Source organism: Cydia strobilella, chromosome 3 (assembly GCF_947568885.1).
Source record: "Cydia strobilella chromosome 3, ilCydStro3.1, whole genome shotgun sequence".
NCBI lineage: Eukaryota > Metazoa > Arthropoda > Insecta > Lepidoptera > Tortricidae > Cydia > Cydia strobilella.
Window position 1 is genome coordinate 12,815,301 of NC_086043.1, and position 22,041 is coordinate 12,837,341.

The 22,041-nt window shown below is 36.7% G+C and overlaps 1 protein-coding gene across 1 annotated transcript; it reads right to left on the reverse strand.

Annotated features, from left to right (window-relative positions):
* Positions 1–342: 342 nt before the first annotated feature.
* On the reverse strand, positions 343–21,776 carry LOC134755905 (proclotting enzyme). The gene is made up of 12 exons (XM_063692584.1): positions 21,598–21,776; positions 9,612–9,685; positions 7,735–7,911; positions 5,112–5,233; positions 4,168–4,313; positions 3,703–3,788; positions 3,154–3,252; positions 2,620–2,783; positions 2,255–2,390; positions 1,912–2,050; positions 1,355–1,500; positions 343–964 (listed from the first exon to the last, which is right to left on the reverse strand). The coding sequence occupies exons 1-12, from the start codon at positions 21,734–21,736 to the stop codon at positions 809–811; spliced, it is 1,584 nt and encodes a 527-aa protein (XP_063548654.1). The 5' UTR covers positions 21,737–21,776; the 3' UTR covers positions 343–808.
* Positions 21,777–22,041: the final 265 nt, after the last annotated feature.

Genomic DNA, 22,041 nt, shown 5'->3' on the forward strand with positions numbered 1-22,041 from the left:
TTATAATAAGGGCAAAAAAACTACATTTGTTCATTTTCATTTCATAAACGGTGCAATGTACAAAACTAATTAAAGTGTGCTATAAGAAAAAGATAGAAATGTGTTCAACCGTAAGTATTCTTTGAACAATTTTGATTCTATATTTTAGAAATATATTAAGGTAGTAATTCGTTTATATAATTTTAAGACTGATGTTTGAGCTGTGTAATTTAAATTATGATTAATTATTGTTTAATTGTAGGGTGAAGATTTCAATGATTATTAGTAGTTTGTTATACAAATATAAATATTGTTAAACCTTATTTTAATATGGTATTCTTAATAAAACAAATGTATTATTGAAAAATATCTAAAATTATTTATTATCTAAATTATAACATACAAAATTGGCACAATTTCCACAAATTAAATGCGCTAGGGTTGCTTTACCCTGAAACACTACATTATACATAATACCATATCAATTTATTAAGAAAGGCAAGATTTCGGTTGTCTTTCTCAAAACAATTGATAATCCCGATATCCAAATGAAAATCTGCAAAATCAAATGAGTAGGCGGTTAAAAACGCAAGAACCTAACCTTTTATAATAGTTAAGATTACGAAATAGAAGCTCGTCACAGATTGCGCCACTGCTTGTCAAGAATACACTTGAGAATACATGATATTTATGTGTCAAACAAGTTTGCCATCGAATACAACTTCGACGATTTTATAGTCTACAAACTTTCCAAACAATTTATCTAGTCAATAGTGACAAAATGTTATTCTACATTTTACTGTGGCGACCTCTGGCAGATTTGAACTAACTACTTGGAGTTCTTCTGTATCCACGGCAGGAAGGCGGTGACCCGCGTGTAGACACCGGGGTAGTGGCCCTTGCCGCAGCCGATGCCCCACGATACCACGCCCACCTGTGTCCAGCGCCCGCCCTCGTTCACCATCAGGGGGCCTCCGCTGTCACCCTACATACAAAACAAATGATAGTAACTTTATGATACTCTATGGACGATTCTCAACTTTTGTCCGGAACTTGTCTTATATCTGGGGACGGTTTTTCGTGTTTCTAAGTGAAAATTTCAAGGGCTGGTCAGCATTGATGCCGCTCCTGCAACGACTTATGCCGAGAAATTTACATAAAATGGTGGTGATTAGATCTGTGTCCAAAGCCTTTGATGGTATAGTTTCCAAGTAATTTTTAGTTATTGATCAAACGCGCGGTGGAATCGCGGTCAAACGCCTGCCTATTCATCATAAAAAAAAAAAAAAAAATAGTGAGAATGGGTCTAAAAGTTCTGGAACAATCTGGGCCATGCCCCCATTTAAAAACCAGATTTACAGTTGATTGTACTTACACTGCAAGAGTCCATACTGGCTTTACCAGCGCAAAGCATGTGGTCGACAATGCCTCCTGGAGCAGCGGCGCCGTACTTGAGCCTGCACTCCTGGTTGGTCCAAATGGGGATTGAGACCTCTTGAAGAACTGAGGGTTGCGGACCAGCTATGAAACAAGTATTTTAAATCAGAATTAGACAAAAAAATGCTAGCAAAGTCTGCATTTTAGGGCCACTTTCTGAGGTTTAGGGTCTTTTCTGGAATCAATGTGTGCCAGGAAAGTTCTCCGTGATGAATTCAAAGCATTTGGCGTACGACCTTAGAAAAAGGGTGTAGACGGAAAAAAGGGTGAAGAAGATGTTCCACTTACGCCTTTGAAGGAACACTAGGGGTAAGGTTCATTTTCATATCTCTAGAGTTATCTGTATTAGAAGGTGGTCGCTGGCGTCGTGGAGTTTTTAGTACATAGAAAAGAAATACCACATATCCATTTTCCTCTAACCCTGCCACCACTTTATCTGATTTTCACAATGTCTTATTTATTTATTGAAAATGTTGAGGTAAGTGTTTAGTTTACCTTCTCGCAAACTGCCCCATCCAATAACCGTTCCAATTTGACCGGAGTATGCGCGGCTGCTTGACGGAAGGCAAATGGGCTTGCTGTTCCTTGTGAAGGGCACTGGTTGATCCAAGGTCAGAATGGCGACGTCGTTGTACTGAAACAAAAAAAAGTGATATTTTGTAAGTCTTGAAGACCTTCGACTTCATGTTCTACAATAAGAAATTCATTATTTTGACCATCATCTGGAGTATTGTCCGAACAGTATATAGGTACCTACTCTTATCTTGAATAGGTATCTATTTTTTCCTATAGGTTTATACGGTTCGAAAAGGTTATTTCCCTTTCCCCGAAGCCTCACCAAAGTGCGCATGTCGAACCCACGGTGCCGCACTACTCGCTTGATCTTCCTCTCGATGTGCTGAGTATCAGTGTTGGTGTGGATGTTATGATCGGCTATTCTCGCCGTTAAACGTGCCACGTCCCATGAGGTCATGCTGGAAATTAAAGGTTTTCATTGACATTTTTCAATGAAAGAACATGGTATTATATCAGAATTGACTGCTTATCTGTCGGCGATCACATACAATTTAAAGAAAGATAATAAGGTACGCAGTCAGTCGCCGTAGAAGGTTTGATTGCCGTGCAATCCTAGGAATTACGCCGTTGCGTTCATACACAATGCGTTCTACGTACGACGAACAAAATATATAGTAAGGTACGTACTGGGCCACACAGTGAGCCGCCGATAGCACGTGTCGGTCGTCGATCAGCGAGCCTCCACAGAACTGCCGTCCGCCGTTGAACAGGGCGACGATCCAGGGCCACTCGTTCAAGTCGGCGCTGTGACCACCCACAATGCGTTCTTCGTCTAGGAAGGCTTCGTACGTCTGAAAACAAAAATGCACTTTGCAAAGCCTCTTCAAGGAAAGGTTTATTTATCTCAACACTAGTACTACTACGAGTATACTGTACTACGAGTTATTGCCTGACGAATAATTAAAACAGCTGACGTTAAACAATAAAGAACGTCCATCGTCCTCAACGGGCCAACATAGCATGCAAAAGTTAACATTTCAATAGGTGCCAAGTATCCATGCCTACCTTCTGAGTTCAGTGGTTCTATTATGCGTAACTGTAAGTAGATTCAACAGCAATGAGAACGGTAGGGTAATTTTAAATTAATAAAATTAATAAAATTTGTTACAAAATGATTCGTTTTCATTGCTCTTCAGTGTATGTATGAATGGAAGTTCTTACCCGGTATCCGTTTTTAACGCCACAAGTACCGTCGGCCGCAGGCGCAGTCGTAGGATTCGTAGGTCTGGTGGGCTGCGTGGGGAACGCTGGAGGCCAGGACTGTGGACAAAATCATATTAGCCAAAGGACTACTAGTCGTCGTTACTAGTCGTGCCCACCGCGCCATGTACATTATGTGACATACGCTGTAAAAGTAACCTTCACACTTTCAAGTAAGGTTTACATTAGTTCGATTGCGCCCGGGACCTTGGCGTATCACTGACTTTTTGTTTATAACATAAAGCGTTCAAAGGGTTAATTGTATACCGATCCATTTGTTAGTCCTCCCATTGAAGGCTTAAGCTATGCTGCGTCAGTTCGTTTGGGGCCAGTCAACAACATTTTTGGCTTAGGGGCCAATATTAGGTTTGACTCTATTAAAGTTTGTTTCACTACCCCGGCTAGAGCAAAGAATAGAAAGCAAAATGTAAACATTTCAAAAGATTACGAATTTCAATTGAGTGATGCTGGTTAGAAGAACTGCGTATTCGCAACTCATAATGGTTGTACCTGTTTAGTCGTCGATGGGGTAGAAGAAGGCGGTCTTGTGCCCCAGGTAGTTTGTGTTGGGGGTCGGGTGGTTCCTCCTCCGGCCACTTAAAAAAAAAAAAAACATTTAAAATTTACGCCTTAACGACCTAACTTAGCCAGGGGAACAACGATTAAAAAGATGACCCTCACAAAACATAAAACTTCTAGGTACGAAATGGAACACCAACCAGGTTGTCGAGATTATTGGCAATGTGAACAATGAACATCAGAACGACGAACCAGGGTCTTTGGATTACTTGCCTCACATTTTTACGGACGTAAACACGGTTCTGAAAAGTACAATGCGCTGTGATCAAAATTAGTCTTCTATCACCATCAGGTACGCTGTATGCACATAGGCAACAATCGAACCTTTGGAAGTAATATCGCTTCTCCAAAGATGCAAGAACAGTATACATATAAACAGTTTATGAGGTAATTTACCTAGTGAAGGAGGGTGGGTAGGTGCGGCGTGGTCTGGCGGGTGCGTGGGCAGCGGCGGGATGGTCGGCGGCCACTGCGCGGGAATCTGACGCATGTTGGTTCCGAACTGCCATTGGGGCGAGAAGGCTGCTAGGTGGCCCGGGAACCTTCAAATGTAAGTTACATTTGTTATTTTATGTATGCTTGTAGTATGGGTTATGTTCCAGAGAATTGTATATTGTGATAACCATAACTGCTTTCTATCATTTCACCTTCACCGCACGCCATCAGCAGGTAATCAAGCTTCACACAATGGATTTTAAATGACCACGACCGGCAAGTTATGATTTCAGATGACTTTCGTCACGCGAACTCTCCAGAAATATTCCCGAGCCAATGCAGAAGAGGATATTCATAAAAGAAAGAAAACCATGGTAAATATAAGCTTTTTTCCTATTATTTGTACCTTACCTCCATCATGCGTAACTTTATGCCCTCATTAAATAAATAAATAAATATTACATTCTTACAAAGATTGACTAAGTCCCACGGTAAGCCCAAGGAGGCTTGTGTTATGGGTACTCAGACAACGATATATATAATATATAAATACTTAAATACATAGAAAACACACCCACATGACTCTGGAACAAATATCTGTGCTCATCACACAAATAAATGCCCTTACCGGGATTCGAACCCAGGACCATCGGCTTCACAGGCAGAGTCACTAGTAGTGCTACCACTAGGCCAGACCGGTCGTCACGATTTACCTACAAGATTTAGTTATAGTTACTCAAAGTATGAACTGATTTCTTGGCCGAATTCTGAGTAACCATACTAGCAGATATTATAGGTTATAATAAGTAGCGCTCTAATATCTACATAGGTAGTTAGTTGATTAATAATTATATTAGTAACAGCACAGCCAGCAGAAGCATAATGCGCTATATAGCGGTACTCACGCTTGATAAGCTAGTGGCGGTCCCTGCGCTGGCACGACCTGGGGCAGCATGCCCAGTCGCTGGACGTCAGGTTCTTGCTGCGGCGGCGTGCCCACCGGCTCCGTGCAACAAACGCCGAACACCTGTGGTAACAAACTAATTGGAAGCTCTGCATATGATTCTTGGTTAAGGAATTGAACACTATTACTTGTAGGTGGGAAGCAACACTTCTACGGCGTTTAACGGCCCGAGTAAATCTCTAAGACTCTGATATACCATTAGATTCTATGGCGTCACACTAAGGTTAGCTTTAGATAGCAATCACCAAAGAAAGGGTTGGGTTACAAAGTGCGTCTGACTGACTTTAGATAATCGTTTCTGTAAGCTGAGGTTTTTAATTTCAGTTCGAAGCTACATTAGCTACAATATGTTTTTATGCGGGATTTTTAGTAGTAGGTGAATATTAATAAAATTACTCCATTTTTTCTTAAAGTCGCCCCATTTTATGGTACAGTATACAGATGCAGTGGCTATTGGGCTGTGGAGCGAGTTTACAACTGGCCGAACATGACGTTGACGCAATATGGACTCCCGCCATATTCAGGGGACAAGTCATTAAATCAAGTATGTCGAGTGTATTTAAAAAGTTAAATAATCAGATTGTGTAATCAAAATGGCTTATAATTTGTAATTAAAGCGTTATAGCTATTATACAAGTATTCATAATTTAGAAGCACTTATTCAGCGAGTGCTTTGCCATGGCGTTAATCATTTCATGGCGTTAATCTTCGTAAGATTTGCTATACCGGCATTTATTCGAGAAACTAGTAGTTACATGCGATTAAATGTTATTGGTTGTTATTTTTTACCATACCTGCCGAGAAAAAGAAAACCGGACCGAAGATTACTATCGGGGTTTCCATACAATAGTGAGCGTATTTATTTACACTATTTATAGAAGGATTATCATACCAGGCGAAGCTTTTTTGTCCTACTCAAATTACAACCACTGCCGTCGATATAAATATGTATAAATATACTTGCTAAATATATTCGAAAGATTTTATCCAAGAAATATTAAGGTCGGCGCTACATATGTATATTCATAATTGATTACCTTATTATCCACTATTTACGTATTATCCCTTTAGGTCAACAGTATTTTAACGAGAACATAATTACACTAGAAATGTCCCTGTACATTACGATTACGGCCGTTCCAGGCCAGACATTAATGCCTTACCACGTTTATAGACTTTGTTGTTCAGTACGCGTTCCATAAACCTTCCATGTGCTCATTACTTACACGACAGTGTATTAGGCAGTGTCCATTTCTGTACCCGAAGGTACACTATACATAAGTATCAAATAGATTTCTAGATGATTTATTTTTTATACATATCCTATTCCTATAGTATCATTAACTTGATATTTTGGACCGGATAAGCCAGTACTTAGTTGTGTAAAAAATTAAAAATATTTATAAAGAGCGGGCTATCGCAAACTTGTAGTTTTTATATTGAATTTAATTTATACATATTAGTATAAAATATAGGATAGCCGAGTGACCTGAAGGGCAAAATTTTAAGCAGAAGTATATTTTCAGCGTAATTGAGATAAGTAAATAGTCAAAACCCGATGGTCATAATATCGTCCGTCACAAGTTTTGCGCGGGGCGCGCTATATCTTTTGTTATGGTCGTTCGATTTCTAGTTGGCCCCAAACGGCTTATCCTTTGTCTATTGTTAAGTAAAACGGCGCGTGCTATAGGTACTACCTGTGTAAAAAAAATGTTGGATCGCTTTAAGGGGCTACCTGAGGTTTTCATCGATTTTTGACAAGTTTTGAATCGTATCTCCTACTTTTGCACTACATATAGAATTATAAGACAAGCGGCTATCGGTTCTTCAATCTTTTATCTCCATTTTTGTCTACCGGATTGTGAAAAAAATGAATACTTATTTATTTATGATTGTTTTAAATTTGTCTAAAAAAAAACACTTTTTTCGTATCTCGATTGCTGTGAAAGATCTTACTTATACGAAATCTACATATTTGGGTTCGTCTTAGACGTCTCTAAAAGAAAACCAGTTTTTTGGCCTAAAATTGTTCAACTTTGATGCCAAATATTTCGAAAACAATGAACTTTGAAGTAAATATGGGATACTATATTGCTAAAATCCGTTGCTGTTAATATGATAAGCTACAAAAAACATTAGAAAACTAAGGGATTCAAATCGAAGGTCATTGGGGCATGGGATCCCCTTAACCAGTTAATAATGCCAGGCTGTGTGTGGTCTCTCAACGGTTATTGAGTACCGGCGAGTCGAACGCTACAGAACCAGTTTAAAATGTGTCATCAAGATGCGTAACAAAGGCGCGTTATCAGAGAGCCACAGAGCACACCTACTTACACTGGTTTTTTGAGCGTTGGACTAGCCCGCGCTCAGGTGCCAATTAGAATTACCTACACGACCGTTTTTTGCAGGTAGTGGCACGTGCTTAACAACAGACAAAGGATCAGTCTGTCAAGTGCGGATGGTGCAACCGGCTCTAAGTATTATAGGCTTATCGGACATTCGACGATACTTAGGTTACTAATCTAAACGGTTTAGAAAAGCGTGTGTCTAATTTCCAGACTGACCTCCATGTTGTCAGCGCTGATGTAACTGCAGGTATCGTAGTGGCCCATGACCCAGCCGTTGGAGCCCGACAAGTCGGCCACCTTCAGCAGCGGATAGCAGTCGTGGAAGCTCTTGCATGTGCCCTGTTTGCCGAGCGTCGTCTCGCAGTCCAGCCCGAACGCTCCTTCGGGTTGCACCTTAATGTTATCAAGTTGGTGAATTCACTTTCAGTATAGGTACGACTGTACAGCCAAATATATTGGAACTGGAGTTATGTTCCATGGTTTTCCTTATTTCTGTGGTAACATGTGAGTTACGATATATTTGGCCATTTAACTGTTTTTATCTATTTGATACTGACTATACTTCTGTTGTTTATGCTCCTTAAATAAATCTAAGCGTACAAGATATTGCTCAAATTGCGAGATTTGGAATGTAAAGTCTGACCAGGAATATAAGATCATTGTCAAGAGGGCGCTATTATTCTCATTTATATGGCAACAGTTCAGTATAGTCTGAACAATGTGGATTGGCAACTCGTTTGACTTACATACTTTTATTCACCGTAATCAAAATCAGAACCCATTTATTTGGTGTCCACACTTTATTTTATAGTCGGTACTTCTTTTTTGCCGTATAAAATTCATGTATTTTATTACGTATCACACATAGGTCAAAGTCGCCTAATTGCATCTTCTTTTTTATTTTTGGTTTGATTTTCTTTGGCAGCATAAAACCTCAGGAGGTATATTAGCCACACCATCAGCACAGCTCTATAGCTTGTAAATTATTTCGTCTATCATGTTACTCCATTCAAGAGAAGAGGCCTACATCCAAGATTGGATCACCAAAAGACCACCATGATGATGATGATGATGGTCATGTTACTAGGTAGGTATATATCCCGTAACTTTACATAGGTTCTGCTACATTGTCAATTAACAAGATTGATCGTCTCCAAAGCCCATAGTAAATATTTTTCAAACCCAAACTCATTTTTGTTACTGTGTTTCCTCGCTTATATAGATAACACTACAATAGCTAAGTCGTAATAACCAGACTATAATGACATTTTGATTTGTTTACCTGTCAGCTCTGATGTTAATTTGGAAATGTTTCGTAGCGAAATAGTCTAAATTTCCGAACTGTTCTTTTCCAGCAATTTATTATTTACATTATTAACAATGTTCCGCTCCTAACTATGTATAGTTTTGGGCATTTTTTTCATTAATATTTAATATTCAACACTAAGGCATTATTCAAGTAAACCGCCACAATGACACTGACAACAGTGACAACTTATCATTAAAATTATTGCCAGTGTAAGAAATTAGTTCTAATGAAATTCCGCAACATGGCGCATGATCATATATTTCTGGTCAGGCTTTATACACATAAATCTCTGGGTTTCGAATTTGAAAAAAGTTAAAGGTTACATTTTAGATTTAACTCTGTTAGAGTACATCTGCGGTCTCGTCGAAATAAATTAAAGTAGCTAGACTATACACAATAAAGTATTTATGTTACATTTGAAATCAACTGTTATTGTTTTTGAATGGTCTCTAATTACTAAAAAGGACAACATGACATTAAAAAAAACTAGATCACGATGCACATTCAAATTCGTCATAGTGCGGTCAATGTTTTTGGCAAAAAGTTAAACTAAAACAGGGATCAAAACAACCACGAAAGGTCAAAATGACAAATTTTATTTGATGATGGCTATTAATTATTTAATTAATGCTATTTATTTTAATAACCGAATGTGTGCATCCAGTGTTATGTATTTTGGGCTAAATAATAAATGTTTTTTGGCAAGTTTCGTAGCAAAAAGTAGGTACCTAATGTTCAATAGAATAAATTGCTACATATCAGGGCAAACTTAAATGAATCTTACCTGTCTCAGCAAAATAAGTTGTTTTCCGCTGCGAGTGCTGTTTGTGAGGTCGCGTTTCACCCGACTCGCGGGAGCTAAAAACGAAGTTTTCATGTCAAGAAAATTACTTTGGTAAATTAGTTGACGGATTTTTCATGGCAACCTGCATGTTGACCTGATTAAATCATGCTAATAAAAAGACCTGCTGGTACTAAAACATTGTCAGGTCTATAGTGTAGACCGACTGCTGTTCTCTAATAGTCACCTTAGTTGATATTAATTTACGCATGGTTTGTACGACTAAGTACAGTCGGTGTCCTTTCACTTTTCTATAGGTACAGCTAATAGAGCTACTTGGGGCATTTACTGTACTTTCTACTATTAGTAGATCTACTAAAAATATTCCTAAAAGACCTAAAGGCCAGGCCACACCGGCTGCGTGTGCTTAGACGTGCACGTGCGCATGCGCTAAAATGTTGGAGTCGCGTACGTACACGTCACGCAAGCGGTGTGCCGTCTCATAAGGAACTATATTACAAGTATTACAACGCGCTATAGACCTGTACCGCTGGCTATATTTTGACCCCTAGGTTATAAAAATATTAAAGTCAATTCTGTTTTCGCTTATGAATACTTTGTTAAGATGTAAATCTTACATTTTGTTTTGTGTCATATATATAATTTGCTTTTCTAGTAATTTGTTATTTTGTGGTAATTATTTTTTATTTTGAATTATCTTGGAGAAAAAAATATTCGAGAGAAAACATGTAACTGTGTTGCATTTAGGATAGTGTTTTTAGTGTGAAAACATAGTTTGTGTCAATTACGTCCACTGCAATCTGATACTATGTCATAATATTCTAAATGACACAAAAAAAAATTAGAGTTAAAAAAAATTACTTAGGTCGAATTTAATCGTTTAAATAGGTCCATTAAATGATTTTGTGTCTTATTAAGGCATAGCTTCATAAGATATTTGATGATTTTGTTGTAACAGGCTGTCACCGTTACAAAAGAATATTAAAGATATTAGAGTTTACATATTATTAATTTGAAATGCGGGATAAATAAGATGTATGAATTTGTGTCACTTGCATCCACTGCATAAACAAATATTACAAAAATATTATTTGCGTTCAAACGAAGCTAGCGGGCGGTCTGAATGGGCAACGGAGGCCGTGCAGGGTGGGGCCGCGGCGTGACCTTGCCGTACGCAACGCATGTTTACTTCGCCTGTGCGCCAAATTAACGCAACTTATTCAAAGAAGTTACGCAAACAACACAACAACAAGCAACAAGCAAGCAAAGAATGCGTCGAATTATCTTTTACCTATTTAAATCTCATAGATATTGTACAATGTCACCATTATGCAAAAGAACTGTAAGTACATGTTTGATTTGCGAGCGAGCTGGCAACATTGCGCAGGGAAATCTTAAAAATATCGCGTTTACGTGAACGCTACATACATTTGTGACAGTGATAGGGAAAAGGTACCACTAAAGTAAAATTTGGTTATAAATACCGTGACTTTCTTTCATTCTTTGATAAAAAAAAATGCTATTTATGCAACAAGTGCGGAAATCATCTTTACGCACGTGTATCATACAATGTTTTACTATGCATTGTGCGAGTAAATAAAAAAACATGTCATGGCAAATAAGTTTAATTATTAAAAGGAGTGTTTTAAATCGACACGAGTTGCGAATTACCTATTCGCACGTGTATCGTACGTTTTACAGTACATATGGCCCTTTAAACTTTCGACATATGCACGGTAAGTGCTCTTTTCCGCACTAGTGCGAGAAAGTAGCACCATATGTAGTGTAAAAAAAAATTGAAAACAAAAAGCACTAGTGCGGAAAAGCAGTACTTTCCGCACGACATGGCTCCGTAGGAAACGCACTTTTCGAGCACATGCATTGTAAAAAAATATATAGGACTGTATCTCCTAAACCATGCGTCGTAGCGCAAAAATAATAAAATTTTCGTTCCCCTTTATGTAACCCAAAAGTAATACATGAAAAATACAATGAAAAAAAAAAGAAACAAAATCTTTATAGGGCTGTATTAGCTGTATCTCCTATATCGTGCATCGTAGCGCAAAAAAAAATCAAATTTTCGCTTCCCTTTAAGAAGCCCCTAATTAAGATTTAAAAACGCAAAAAAGAAAAAAAAAGAGGAAAAAATCTTTATAGGGCTGCATCTCCTAAACCGTGCATCGTAGCACAAAAATAATCAAATTTTCGTTCCCCTTAAGAAATCCTTAATTAAAACTTAAAAAAAAAACCAGGAAAAAACTTTATAGAGCTATTATTGCTATATATATAGATATAATATCTCCTAAACCGTGCTTGGTGGCGCAAAAATAATAAAAATTTCGTTCCCCTTTATGAAGCCCCAAAGTAATATACTAAAAACACAATGAAAAAAAAGAAAAAAAATAACAAAAAAACTTTATAGGGCTGTATCTCCTACACCGTGCATCGTAGCGCAAAAATAATTAAAAAAAATCCCTTTAAGAAACCCCTAATTAAGATTGAAAAACGCAAAAAAGAAAGTGGAAAAAAAATCATTTTAGGGCTGTATCTCCTAAACCGTGCGTCGTAGCGCAAAAATAATAAAATTTTCGTTCCCCTTTACGGAACCCCAAAGTAATATACAAAAAAACACAATGAAAAAAAAAAACAAAAAAAAAATCTTTATAGGGCTGCATATCCTAAATCGTGCATCGTAGCGCAAAAATAATCAATTTTTCGTTCCCCTTTAAGGATCCCTTAATTAATACTTAAAAAAAAAACAAAAAAAACAGGAAAAAATCTTTATAGAGCTATATCTCCTAAACCGTGCGTGGTAGCGCAAAAAGAACAAAATTTTCGTTCCCCTTTACGGAACCCCAAAATAATATACAAAAAACACAATGGAAAAAAAAAACAACAAAAAAAATCTTTATAGGGCTGCATCTCCTAAACCGTGCATCGTAGCACAAAAATAATCAAATTTTCGTTCCCCTTTAAGAAACCCTTAATTAAAACTTAAAAAAAAACCAGGAAAAAACTTTATAGAGCTATTATAGTATATATATAGATATAATATCTCCTAAACCGTGCGTGGTGGCGCAAAAATAATAAAATTTTCGTTCCCCTTTATGCAACCCATAATTTATATTTAAAATAAAAACGCAAAATTTAAAAAAAAAACTTTATAGGGCTGTATCTCTTAAACCATGCGTCGTAGCGCAAAAATAATTTAAAAAAACCCCTTTAAGAAACCCGTAATTAATACTTAAAAAAAAAAACAAAAAAAACCAGGAAAAAAAACTTTATAGAGCTGTATCTCCTAAACCGTGCGTGGTACCGCAAAAACAATAAAATTTTCGTTCCCCTTTATGCAACCCATAATTTATATTTAAAAAAAAACGCAAAATTTAAAAAAAAATCTTTATAGGGCTGTATCTCCTAAACCATGCGTCGTAGCGCAAAAATAATAAAATTTTCTTTCCCCTTTATGCAACCCATAATTTATATTAAAAAAAAAACGCAAAATAAAAAAAAAACATTATAGGGCTGTATCTCTTAAACCATGCGTCGTAGCGCAAAAATAATTTAAAAAACCCCTTTAAGAAACCCGTAATTAATACTTAAAAAAAAAACAAAAAAAAACCAGGAAAAAAAACTTTATAGAGCTGTATCTCCTAAACCGTGCGTGGTACCGCAAAAATAATAAAATTTTCGTTCCCCTTTATGAAACCCCAAAGTAATATACAAAAAACACAATGTAAAAAAGAAAAAAAAAACAATAAAAAAATCTTTATAGGGCTGTATCTCTTAAACCATGCGTCGTAGCGCAAAAATAATTTAAAAAACCCCTTTAAGAAACCCGTAATTAATACTTTAAAAAAAAAACCAAAAAAAAACCAGGAAAAAAAACTTTATAGAGCTGTATCTCCTAAACCGTGCGTGGTACCGCAAAAACAATAAAATTTTCGTTCCCCTTTATGCAACCCATAATTTATATTTAAAAATACGCAAAATTTAAAAAAAAAATCTTTATAGGGCTGTATCTCCTAAACCATGCGTCGTAGCGCAAAAATAATAAAATTTTCGTTCCCCTTTATGAAGCCCCTAAATAATATACAAAAACACAAGAAAAAGAAAGAAAAAAATAATAACAAAAAAACTTTATAGGGCTGTATCTCCTAAACCGTGCATCGTAGCGCAAAAATAATCAATATCCGTTCCCCTTTAAGAAGCCCCTAATTAAGATTTAAAAACGCAAAAAAGAAAACGAGAAAAAAATCATTTTAGGGCTGTATCTCCTAAACCGTGCGTCGTAACGCAAAAATAATAAAATTTTCGTTCCCTTTTATGAAACCCCAAAGTAATAACAAAAAACGCAATGACAAAAAAAAGAAAAAAAAACAACAAAAAAAACTTTAGGGATGTATCTCCTAAACCGTGCATGGTAGCGAAAAATAATCAAATTTTCGTTCCCCTTAAGAAGCCCTTAATTAAGATTTAGAAACGTAAAAAAGAAAAAGAAAAAAATCTATATAGGGCTGTATCTCCTAAACCGTGCGTCGTAGCGCAAAAATAATCAACTTTTCGGTCCCCTTTATGTAACCATTAATTTATACAAAAAAAAACGCAAAAAAAAAAGAGTTTTTTTATAGGGCTTGATCTCCTAAACCATGCGTCGTAGCGCAAAAATAATTAAATTTTCGTTCCCCTTTATGAAACCCCAAAGTAATATACAAAAAACACAATGTAAAAAAGAAAAAAACAATAAAAAAACTTTATAGGGCTGTATCTCCTAAACCGTGCGTCGTAGCGCAAAAATAATCAAATTTTCTTTCCTCTTTATTCAACCCTTAATTTATATTTAAAAAAAACGCTTTCACTAAACTGCTGTAACTCGGAAACTTAGAATCCACAAAGGGGACTTTACTAAATTATGACACATATTAAAGCCTGACCAGTAATATATGATCATTGTCAAGAGGGCGCTGTTCATTCTCATGTATAGGGTGACAGTTCAGTATAGTATAAAAAAATATTGTATTTAATGAACATCATCATCAATGTAATTAATGTTGCTTGCCACGCTTAAACATAACAAAAATCACAATAAATTGCGTCTTAAAATAAACTTAAAAAGTCTACTAAAAATCGAAACAAAAGTAATTTTTAAGTCGCTGTTGTGACATTCTCAATCAAAAGGTAGGTACCACTTTGTCGTTTACCATAAAGACGAAATTTGATTATATCTTTATACAAATAACCTGTCAGAGAAAGTGGTACCTTTTCATTAGGAACGTCACAAATGTTGGTCAGTATGAGGAGTGCAGCCTACAGTTTATTTTTAATTATATTTATATACCTACTACGGTAAGATTGATAAGACAATGTAATTATGCCTCCGAATGAAATAAATACACTGTATCGCAAAACTAAGTGGCGAGACAGCTCATAATGCCATCTCTTGGTTGGTCTTAACAAGGGTAAAGGAGATAGTATTAAGATCTCAGTCGCCAGCTGATATTGCGGCAAGTATAATAAGCACCCCACCCGCGTAGGTACCCTTCCCCGCGCACGCCCTTCTTGTTCAATTGAGTTTTATTTTGCCAGATAGTAAAAAAACCGTGGATCAAAATGACCCAAATTATGAATGATGTCTCAATGTGGTATTATAATATTGTAGACGTAAACTTAATAACATGAATTTTTTTTTGTGGCAGATACAGGGTGTTAATTAGAAAAAAATTTTTTTTAAATAAAAGCGGTGGATGAATTTGACACAGATTTGTTTGAATAACATATAACAATGTTCTGTAAAGTACAACACTTCACTTACCGACTCTAATATTTTTTTAGGCGTTTTAGGATCAATATTAGGTATTTATTAAATGCCATTATACCCGTGGATGAAAATGACACAAAATGCGTGTGTACGTCGGAAGCCACTTTGCCTTTACAGGGAAACAAAGAATTTCGTCTCGAATATTTTTTTTACAGAATGCTGATTGAAAAAAGAAATACCTAAATTTCTACCTAAGCAAATACCTAGGATGACACAAAATATTATTTTTAGGTTTAGTATATGGTCTGGAAACTATATATAAAAAATAAGCAACATTAATATTCTTATAACCTCAGAAGTTATTGGTACAGGTCTACTAGTGCACGTGCATGTCTACGCACACGCACGCACACGCACTATTGGAAAGAATTTCAATTGTACTTAGTGTTTTATTATACGGATGATTCGTTTTATACGCGCTATCAACGTTTGAAGTCAGTGCCAACCCAAATCTACTACTAAGTGTCAACATACCGTGAACCATACTGCCAACCCTGGTGTAGTTCGATGAGAAAGAAAGAATCAGCATTGTAACTATTTAGCTTGGCACTTTGGCACCGACTTCAAACGTATCAGTTGATGCTTCATTTTGCGAGACTCGTTCCTGTCTGGCCAAACTGTCATATCATTAAATATTTTTGCGCTTTGGGTACGTTTCAAGTTTTAAGGTCTGGATGTTCCTTCAGAACTTACTAGCTTAACGAACATAACGTCTTCGTTGTCGTTCGTTTTGTTGTCCTCTTGGACAACAAAAGTGAAATATGCGTTTTTAAAGAGTCCCCTTCTGGTCATCATCAGCAGTTCCACTTCATCAAATGGCACTGTTTTGGATAAAAATGCTTGGTTTTTTGATGAAAATACTAAAATCGTTATATGTGCCTATACGATTTGAGGAGATCCCTGCATTCCTCATGGATCATATCATCAGAACTGGGTTTTGACAAAAACGGGACCAACTAGGGACTATACATTCAAACAAAAAAGCAATTTTCCAAATCGGTTCAGAAATGACGGAGTTCTGAGGTAACTTACATACAAAAAAATATGTACGTTCGAATTGATAACCTCCTTTTTTGAAGTCGGTTAATAATAAAAAAACTGGCGAATTGATAACCCCCTCCTTTTTTAAAGTCGGTTAAAAACTAGTTGAGTCACAGAATAACTAATAGTACTACCGTACAGAAAATTCACTCCTTCACAAAAGCCAGATTTCGGTATAAAATTATACCTACACTCGCCGCCTGCAAGCAAAATTGAAACTTATAACTGCGCACGAACCGTGAATCTTCTTTGCGCGCCGCAGTTTTATGACCGAGCTGCGAGTGTCGGCACGGGGTTGTCACTTGACAAGTTTTGTACCTATACCTACTGATTTATTATTTTTAAGATAAATATGTAGGAATTACAAACGTTGATTCTGTAAACATAAAATTTTTAGCCGGAGATAGTATGTCTGATTCTCACGGAAGTAGGTATGCCACAGAAGTACCTATTCCTTTGAAAATATGTCGGTCAATATAGTCCGGAATTTAAAAAAAATGTTTTTTCTGCTTCCTTGTTCTTCCGTTTATTCAGAGATCCGTAAACGGAACATTATCTTTTATACAGATAAGATCGCGATTTAGGTTTCGAAGCCATTGCGTATTTACAATTTTGCGCGAGCGCCACGTGACACGACTATCGTGCGAGCCGAGCGGCAGCCCACTGCCATACACCTTCCCGGGCGGTGCGCCGGTCAAATATACCTAAACTGCGCAGTGACACCCCCCTGGTTGAGTTCCACATCGGCAACCCCGAAACCGAGTCACGGGGGTGAGCCACAAATCACACACACACACACAGTTACACACACACACAACGCACACACACACACACACAGGTCATAGTTAGAGTCGTGCCGTTCATACTCCCGAGTCCCGTGCCGTGCCGTGGGCAGGACCGGCATATGTTTTTTTTTGGAGTGATCTAACTCCGTTAATTATGCACCTACGTTACCGCTTGTAATCGCATACGATGAAGAATTTAATAATTAATAGTTTAGCTACTAGTGACAAATCAGTTTAATCACAAATTAAGCAAAAACAACAGTATTTTTTAAAATTCGTTGAGTACATGGTCTTCCCGTGTAGTTTAACGTAAGTACACTTACTTTAAACGGACTTACCTTAAACTGTTTAAGGTAAGTCCTTCTAGTAATGATATCAGCCAACCTATTGGGTGCGTATATTTTCGTAGTCGAGTTTTTAAAAAGAATGAATCAAGACAAAGAAAAGTGTACTTTAAACTTGTACGACTGTCGCACTATCACTTCGAGTTCAAAACACAAAATGAGTTTTTTGTTATAACGTTGACGAACTTGTCTTGTAGACGGCCTTGCCCACAGTCACCTACCCCAAAACTTTTAATTTGATATTGAATCGATAACAAAGTGACCAAAAATCATTTTCTGATGCAATAACCTGTTTAATGTTTTTCTGCTGTCGGTAGAACCCGTTCGAACCTTAAATTAAGGTTTTTGAAAACGGCTGTGGGCGGTGACGGTAATCTGCAAATTATTTCGTATCGCATAACGGTTTGCTTTTATTGAAATATTTACGTACCAACGTTGGAGTCATGCCATTCAAACTGCGCCCACGTTATGTGTGTAGCATGTTTAATACGGTTTCTACAACTCTTACACTCTTTGGCATAAGGATTTACTGCTACGTGATGTCCTTCGCGATAGAAATTTTAGAAACTATTGTTTGTGGTTATTTGTCACCTAAAAAATTGGGTGGTATCTAGACAATCAACTCGGTGGTCTATCTTAAATGTCACTACACATGGCCTTGGGCATATTTTTAAATTACGATCACGTTACACTGGGTGCACGCAACATGTGCGGCTTAAGTTCTAGGTATAATTAAACCTTATTTCCTATGACTCTTCGACGAGAATATATAGTAGCCCCCTAAAGGCCAACTCAAAAAAACTTGTTGCTCTAAAATGTGATTTAAAGTCGTGAAGTTAGGGACTATTTTAACGACACGCGTACTTGCGTGTATCCCTAGAACCGGCTGATCCGAACGGTCGACGGACACCTTGAACTTGATTAAATTGGAGCATCGGAACTTATTTTCTGTCCTGTATTCAGGGTTCCTTAAACAGTTAACCAACAAAAGTGGACTGATAACATGGCGTTAAATTGCGATTATCTTCTTTTGAATGACAATTGAGCGTCAGATACCACCCACTACACTTATTATCAGGTCTCATCTCATGTACAGTCGAAATCGCAGTAACGCGTAAAATACCACAAAAAATATGTTAATTAAAAAATTACTTTTCAGCAACCCGACCATAAAAGTACACACTTATAGTCGATTGCCTACTTATTGCCATAATAGTATATTGTACAACAAGGGCATAAAGCAATCCATCATTATCCGAGGCTATTTAATATAGTCGAGGATAAAAATGGACATTTATGCCTGAGTTATACACTGCTTTTCATTTCGATTGTGAGTAAAATATACAAAAATATCCAATATTTTAGGTTATTTTACCGTATTTATTCAAGACTAAAGAAAATTGTACTCGGGCCGGTCGGAGGCGCGGAGGCCGCGGGGCACGCCGGCGGGAGCGCATCGGTCGGGGGCGCACCGGCAGAGCTGGCAATTTGTATGGCAGATTTTGGACTTTATTGCTAAGTCAATAAGGGTTGTAATAGATGATTTTATTTTATGCACTAAAGCTTAAAAAGCGATTTTATGTCGTCTACGCACGACTTAAAGTCGAACTTTCTGAGCATAAGAACTGAAAAAATTATTATAACTACGAGAATAGGTCTCGAAATCTCACAATGTCACAATACTGTCGAGTAACTCGCTTTACACTAATAACACTAATTAATTGAAACAAATTGTTGTAGGTAATGCATTAAATTCAACATTGTTTTCATTTAATTTTTAATTGTCATCAACTAGCCGGGTGACATTGAAATAGGCAAGAGATAAGTAGGTACAATTGTTCTTTTAGGTTTCCGGGTTCAGCGGCCTAATGCAATGAAATGTCAGGAGCATAAGTGCTCGGATCTGTCTGATCTAATTAATGAACTTGGGGTGAGGCAAAAAGTCGTAGCTTCTCAGAACCGATGGTGAGGAGTCTTCGATTGATGTGGGCGGAACATTTGCATTGAATCGATCTTTAGACATCATCCGAATAATGGCGTGGACATGCCCATAGGTTGATGACCACAGGGCCCCATTTAACAAGGTATGCATTATATTATTTGTACTAAAATATAACTATAGTCAGTAAACGTCAAACCTCTCGACAGTGATGATTTTTTTTTGTATTCTTAGGTAGGTACCTTTGTTAAAAAGCCGGTCCACAAAACATGTAGGTACCGAGAAACTGTTACTCATTTTTGGTGATTCGAATATGTTAGTTGTGCTTTAATAGATTTGTTCACACGTATTCTAGGTACTCAAAAATTTACATAAGTTAGAATACAATGAATGGTATGTTGTATTGTAGCATGTATTTTAGTTATTTTATATAAAATTTTTTTTAATACAGTTGCTCAAAAAGTGCTACTTTTCGTGGCTGTTTAGCGTGCGGAAAGTTGGTTTTCGCGAACTAGTGCTTTTTACTTTTCCAATTTTTTAAAATTTTAACTTGTTCCAATTCATGACTACTTATTGATGAGTGTTAATATTAGTTTCCTTTAAACGTCGTAATCAACATAAAAACCTACTGTTAATGTAAGAATACGAAAAATATGCATATTTCATATTTTATTACTTACCTCTTCATCATTATAAGTATTATAACACGTTTATTTTTTAATGTTGAAAAACCGTTCTTAATAAGTTGTCTGAATGGAACGGAACGCCTGTCAAAGAAGAGGCGTATTTTCTTACTGCAAGAATGTTTTAAGTTTCCAAAGGCAACATTCGATATTGTTTTTATAAATATACGATACACAAATAATCGTAAATAACGATATTTAGGTAATAATAGTACAATGTTTTAATATTTACAATTGTTTCTGTCTTATAGAACATGCATTTGAAAAAAAAACTTTCATTGAAGTGGGTTCAATAATAATAACAAAATCTATTCTAGTCGAATAAAAGCTATAAAAACACTTCATAATGTCAATGGCAATGATGTCAGTGTCACAGAATTAATAATATAAAAGTTTCTAATTCCATTCCTTACTTGTTGCTTTTCTTATTTTTTCGCAACTGTATTAAAAAACGTCGTTCGGTACACGTGCGGATATGTCATTCTTCACTCGTCCCGAGTCTTGCCACTCGTCTACGGCTCGTGGCAAGATATCTCGGTACTCGTGAGGTAATGCCATACTTTCCGCACTAGCATCGAAATGTACTATTATGTTGCTTTTGGATGTATTATATGCGTGTTCCCTAAGCTCTGCTTTTGTAATGGTTATTTTAAAAGTAAATACCCGCAAATTACTTGGGCTTTTGTTAAAATGAGTATAATAATATTTTATCCCATGTTTATACATAAATATATTTCGCAATCTTGAATTTTCATACAGGTCCACATTTATGATTCGTATTAGTCAGTATTAGTTTTCGCCGCGACCGGACATCTCAGTTGCAAATTTAAACTTTCTCTAGCCTCAAAACCTCATACTATACTCGCGCGTCTTGCATTGTTTTGAGTCCGCGCCATATAAACGCTTTTTACTAAACCATGTCCTTTCTTCACGCGACTAACGTAAACAAACATTAACTACTGTTAACCTTCAATGGAAATGACCGGAATTAAAATGACTGAATGGAAATGTATTGTCCTTAAATTACAATAAATTATAGGTATTATTGGTTTATTTGTTAATATTAGTTAATATGTTTATAATCAGCATCAAATACATAGTTGCAGCCAAAAAGAAGTCTAAGTTAAATGCCTCATGAAAAAGAAAAAAAAAAAAGTCACCAAATATTCCTAATGGTTACACATTACGTACTCCCATTTGGCTATATATTTGATCACACTTTGGCTGTCACTAATCTATTTGACGCTGACTGTATTTAGTATTATTGAAATAGTGCTTCTTATGTTTTTTTATTACTTTTGTACCAAAGACTAAAAATACCTATAACAAACATAAGAAAATACATTAAGATCGCTTACCATTTAAAACCACCGCATCGTCGGTGTAAAAACCGCCGTCCTTTTCAGAAAATCCGTTTAAACCATCGGAGACACACTCGCATACCAAGCCTATTAGTAAGGCGAAGCATAAGGCCGCTAATCTGTTCCCCAGCACCATCTTGACACCAATTCTATCCAGGAACCATGCACAAGAATTGTTCAGTAAATGTATCAATTGTACCCAGGAACCATGCACAAGAATTGTTCAGTAAATGTATCAATGTGGGACGCGCGCGAAGACCGTACGGCCCACGAGGTGGCTCTTTGCAAAATGCTTGGGCCCGTTGCCTTCGCGCCTTTATAGTATTTTTGCACGGACGCTCCACATATAAAAAGTTGAAATGATAACAGAGCTTTTCCTCCTTTTGTAAAGCCTGACATTCGCGGCGCGGCCAATGATACCGAAGCTTTGTAAGTTATGAC

Excerpts from the sequence above, each read along its gene's own strand:
- LOC134755905 (XM_063692584.1), bottom strand. The coding sequence starts at position 21,736 with ATGGTGCTGGGGAACAGATTAGCGGCCTTATGCTTCGCCTTACTAATA. Across the intron at positions 4,314-5,111 it reads CCGCCACTAGCTTATCAAGC|GTTCCCGGGCCACCTAGCAG; the intron begins GTGAGTACCGCT and ends TTACATTTGAAG. Across the intron at positions 3,253-3,702 it reads CCCCATCGACGACTAAACAG|TCCTGGCCTCCAGCGTTCCC; the intron begins GTACAACCATTA and ends TTTTGTCCACAG.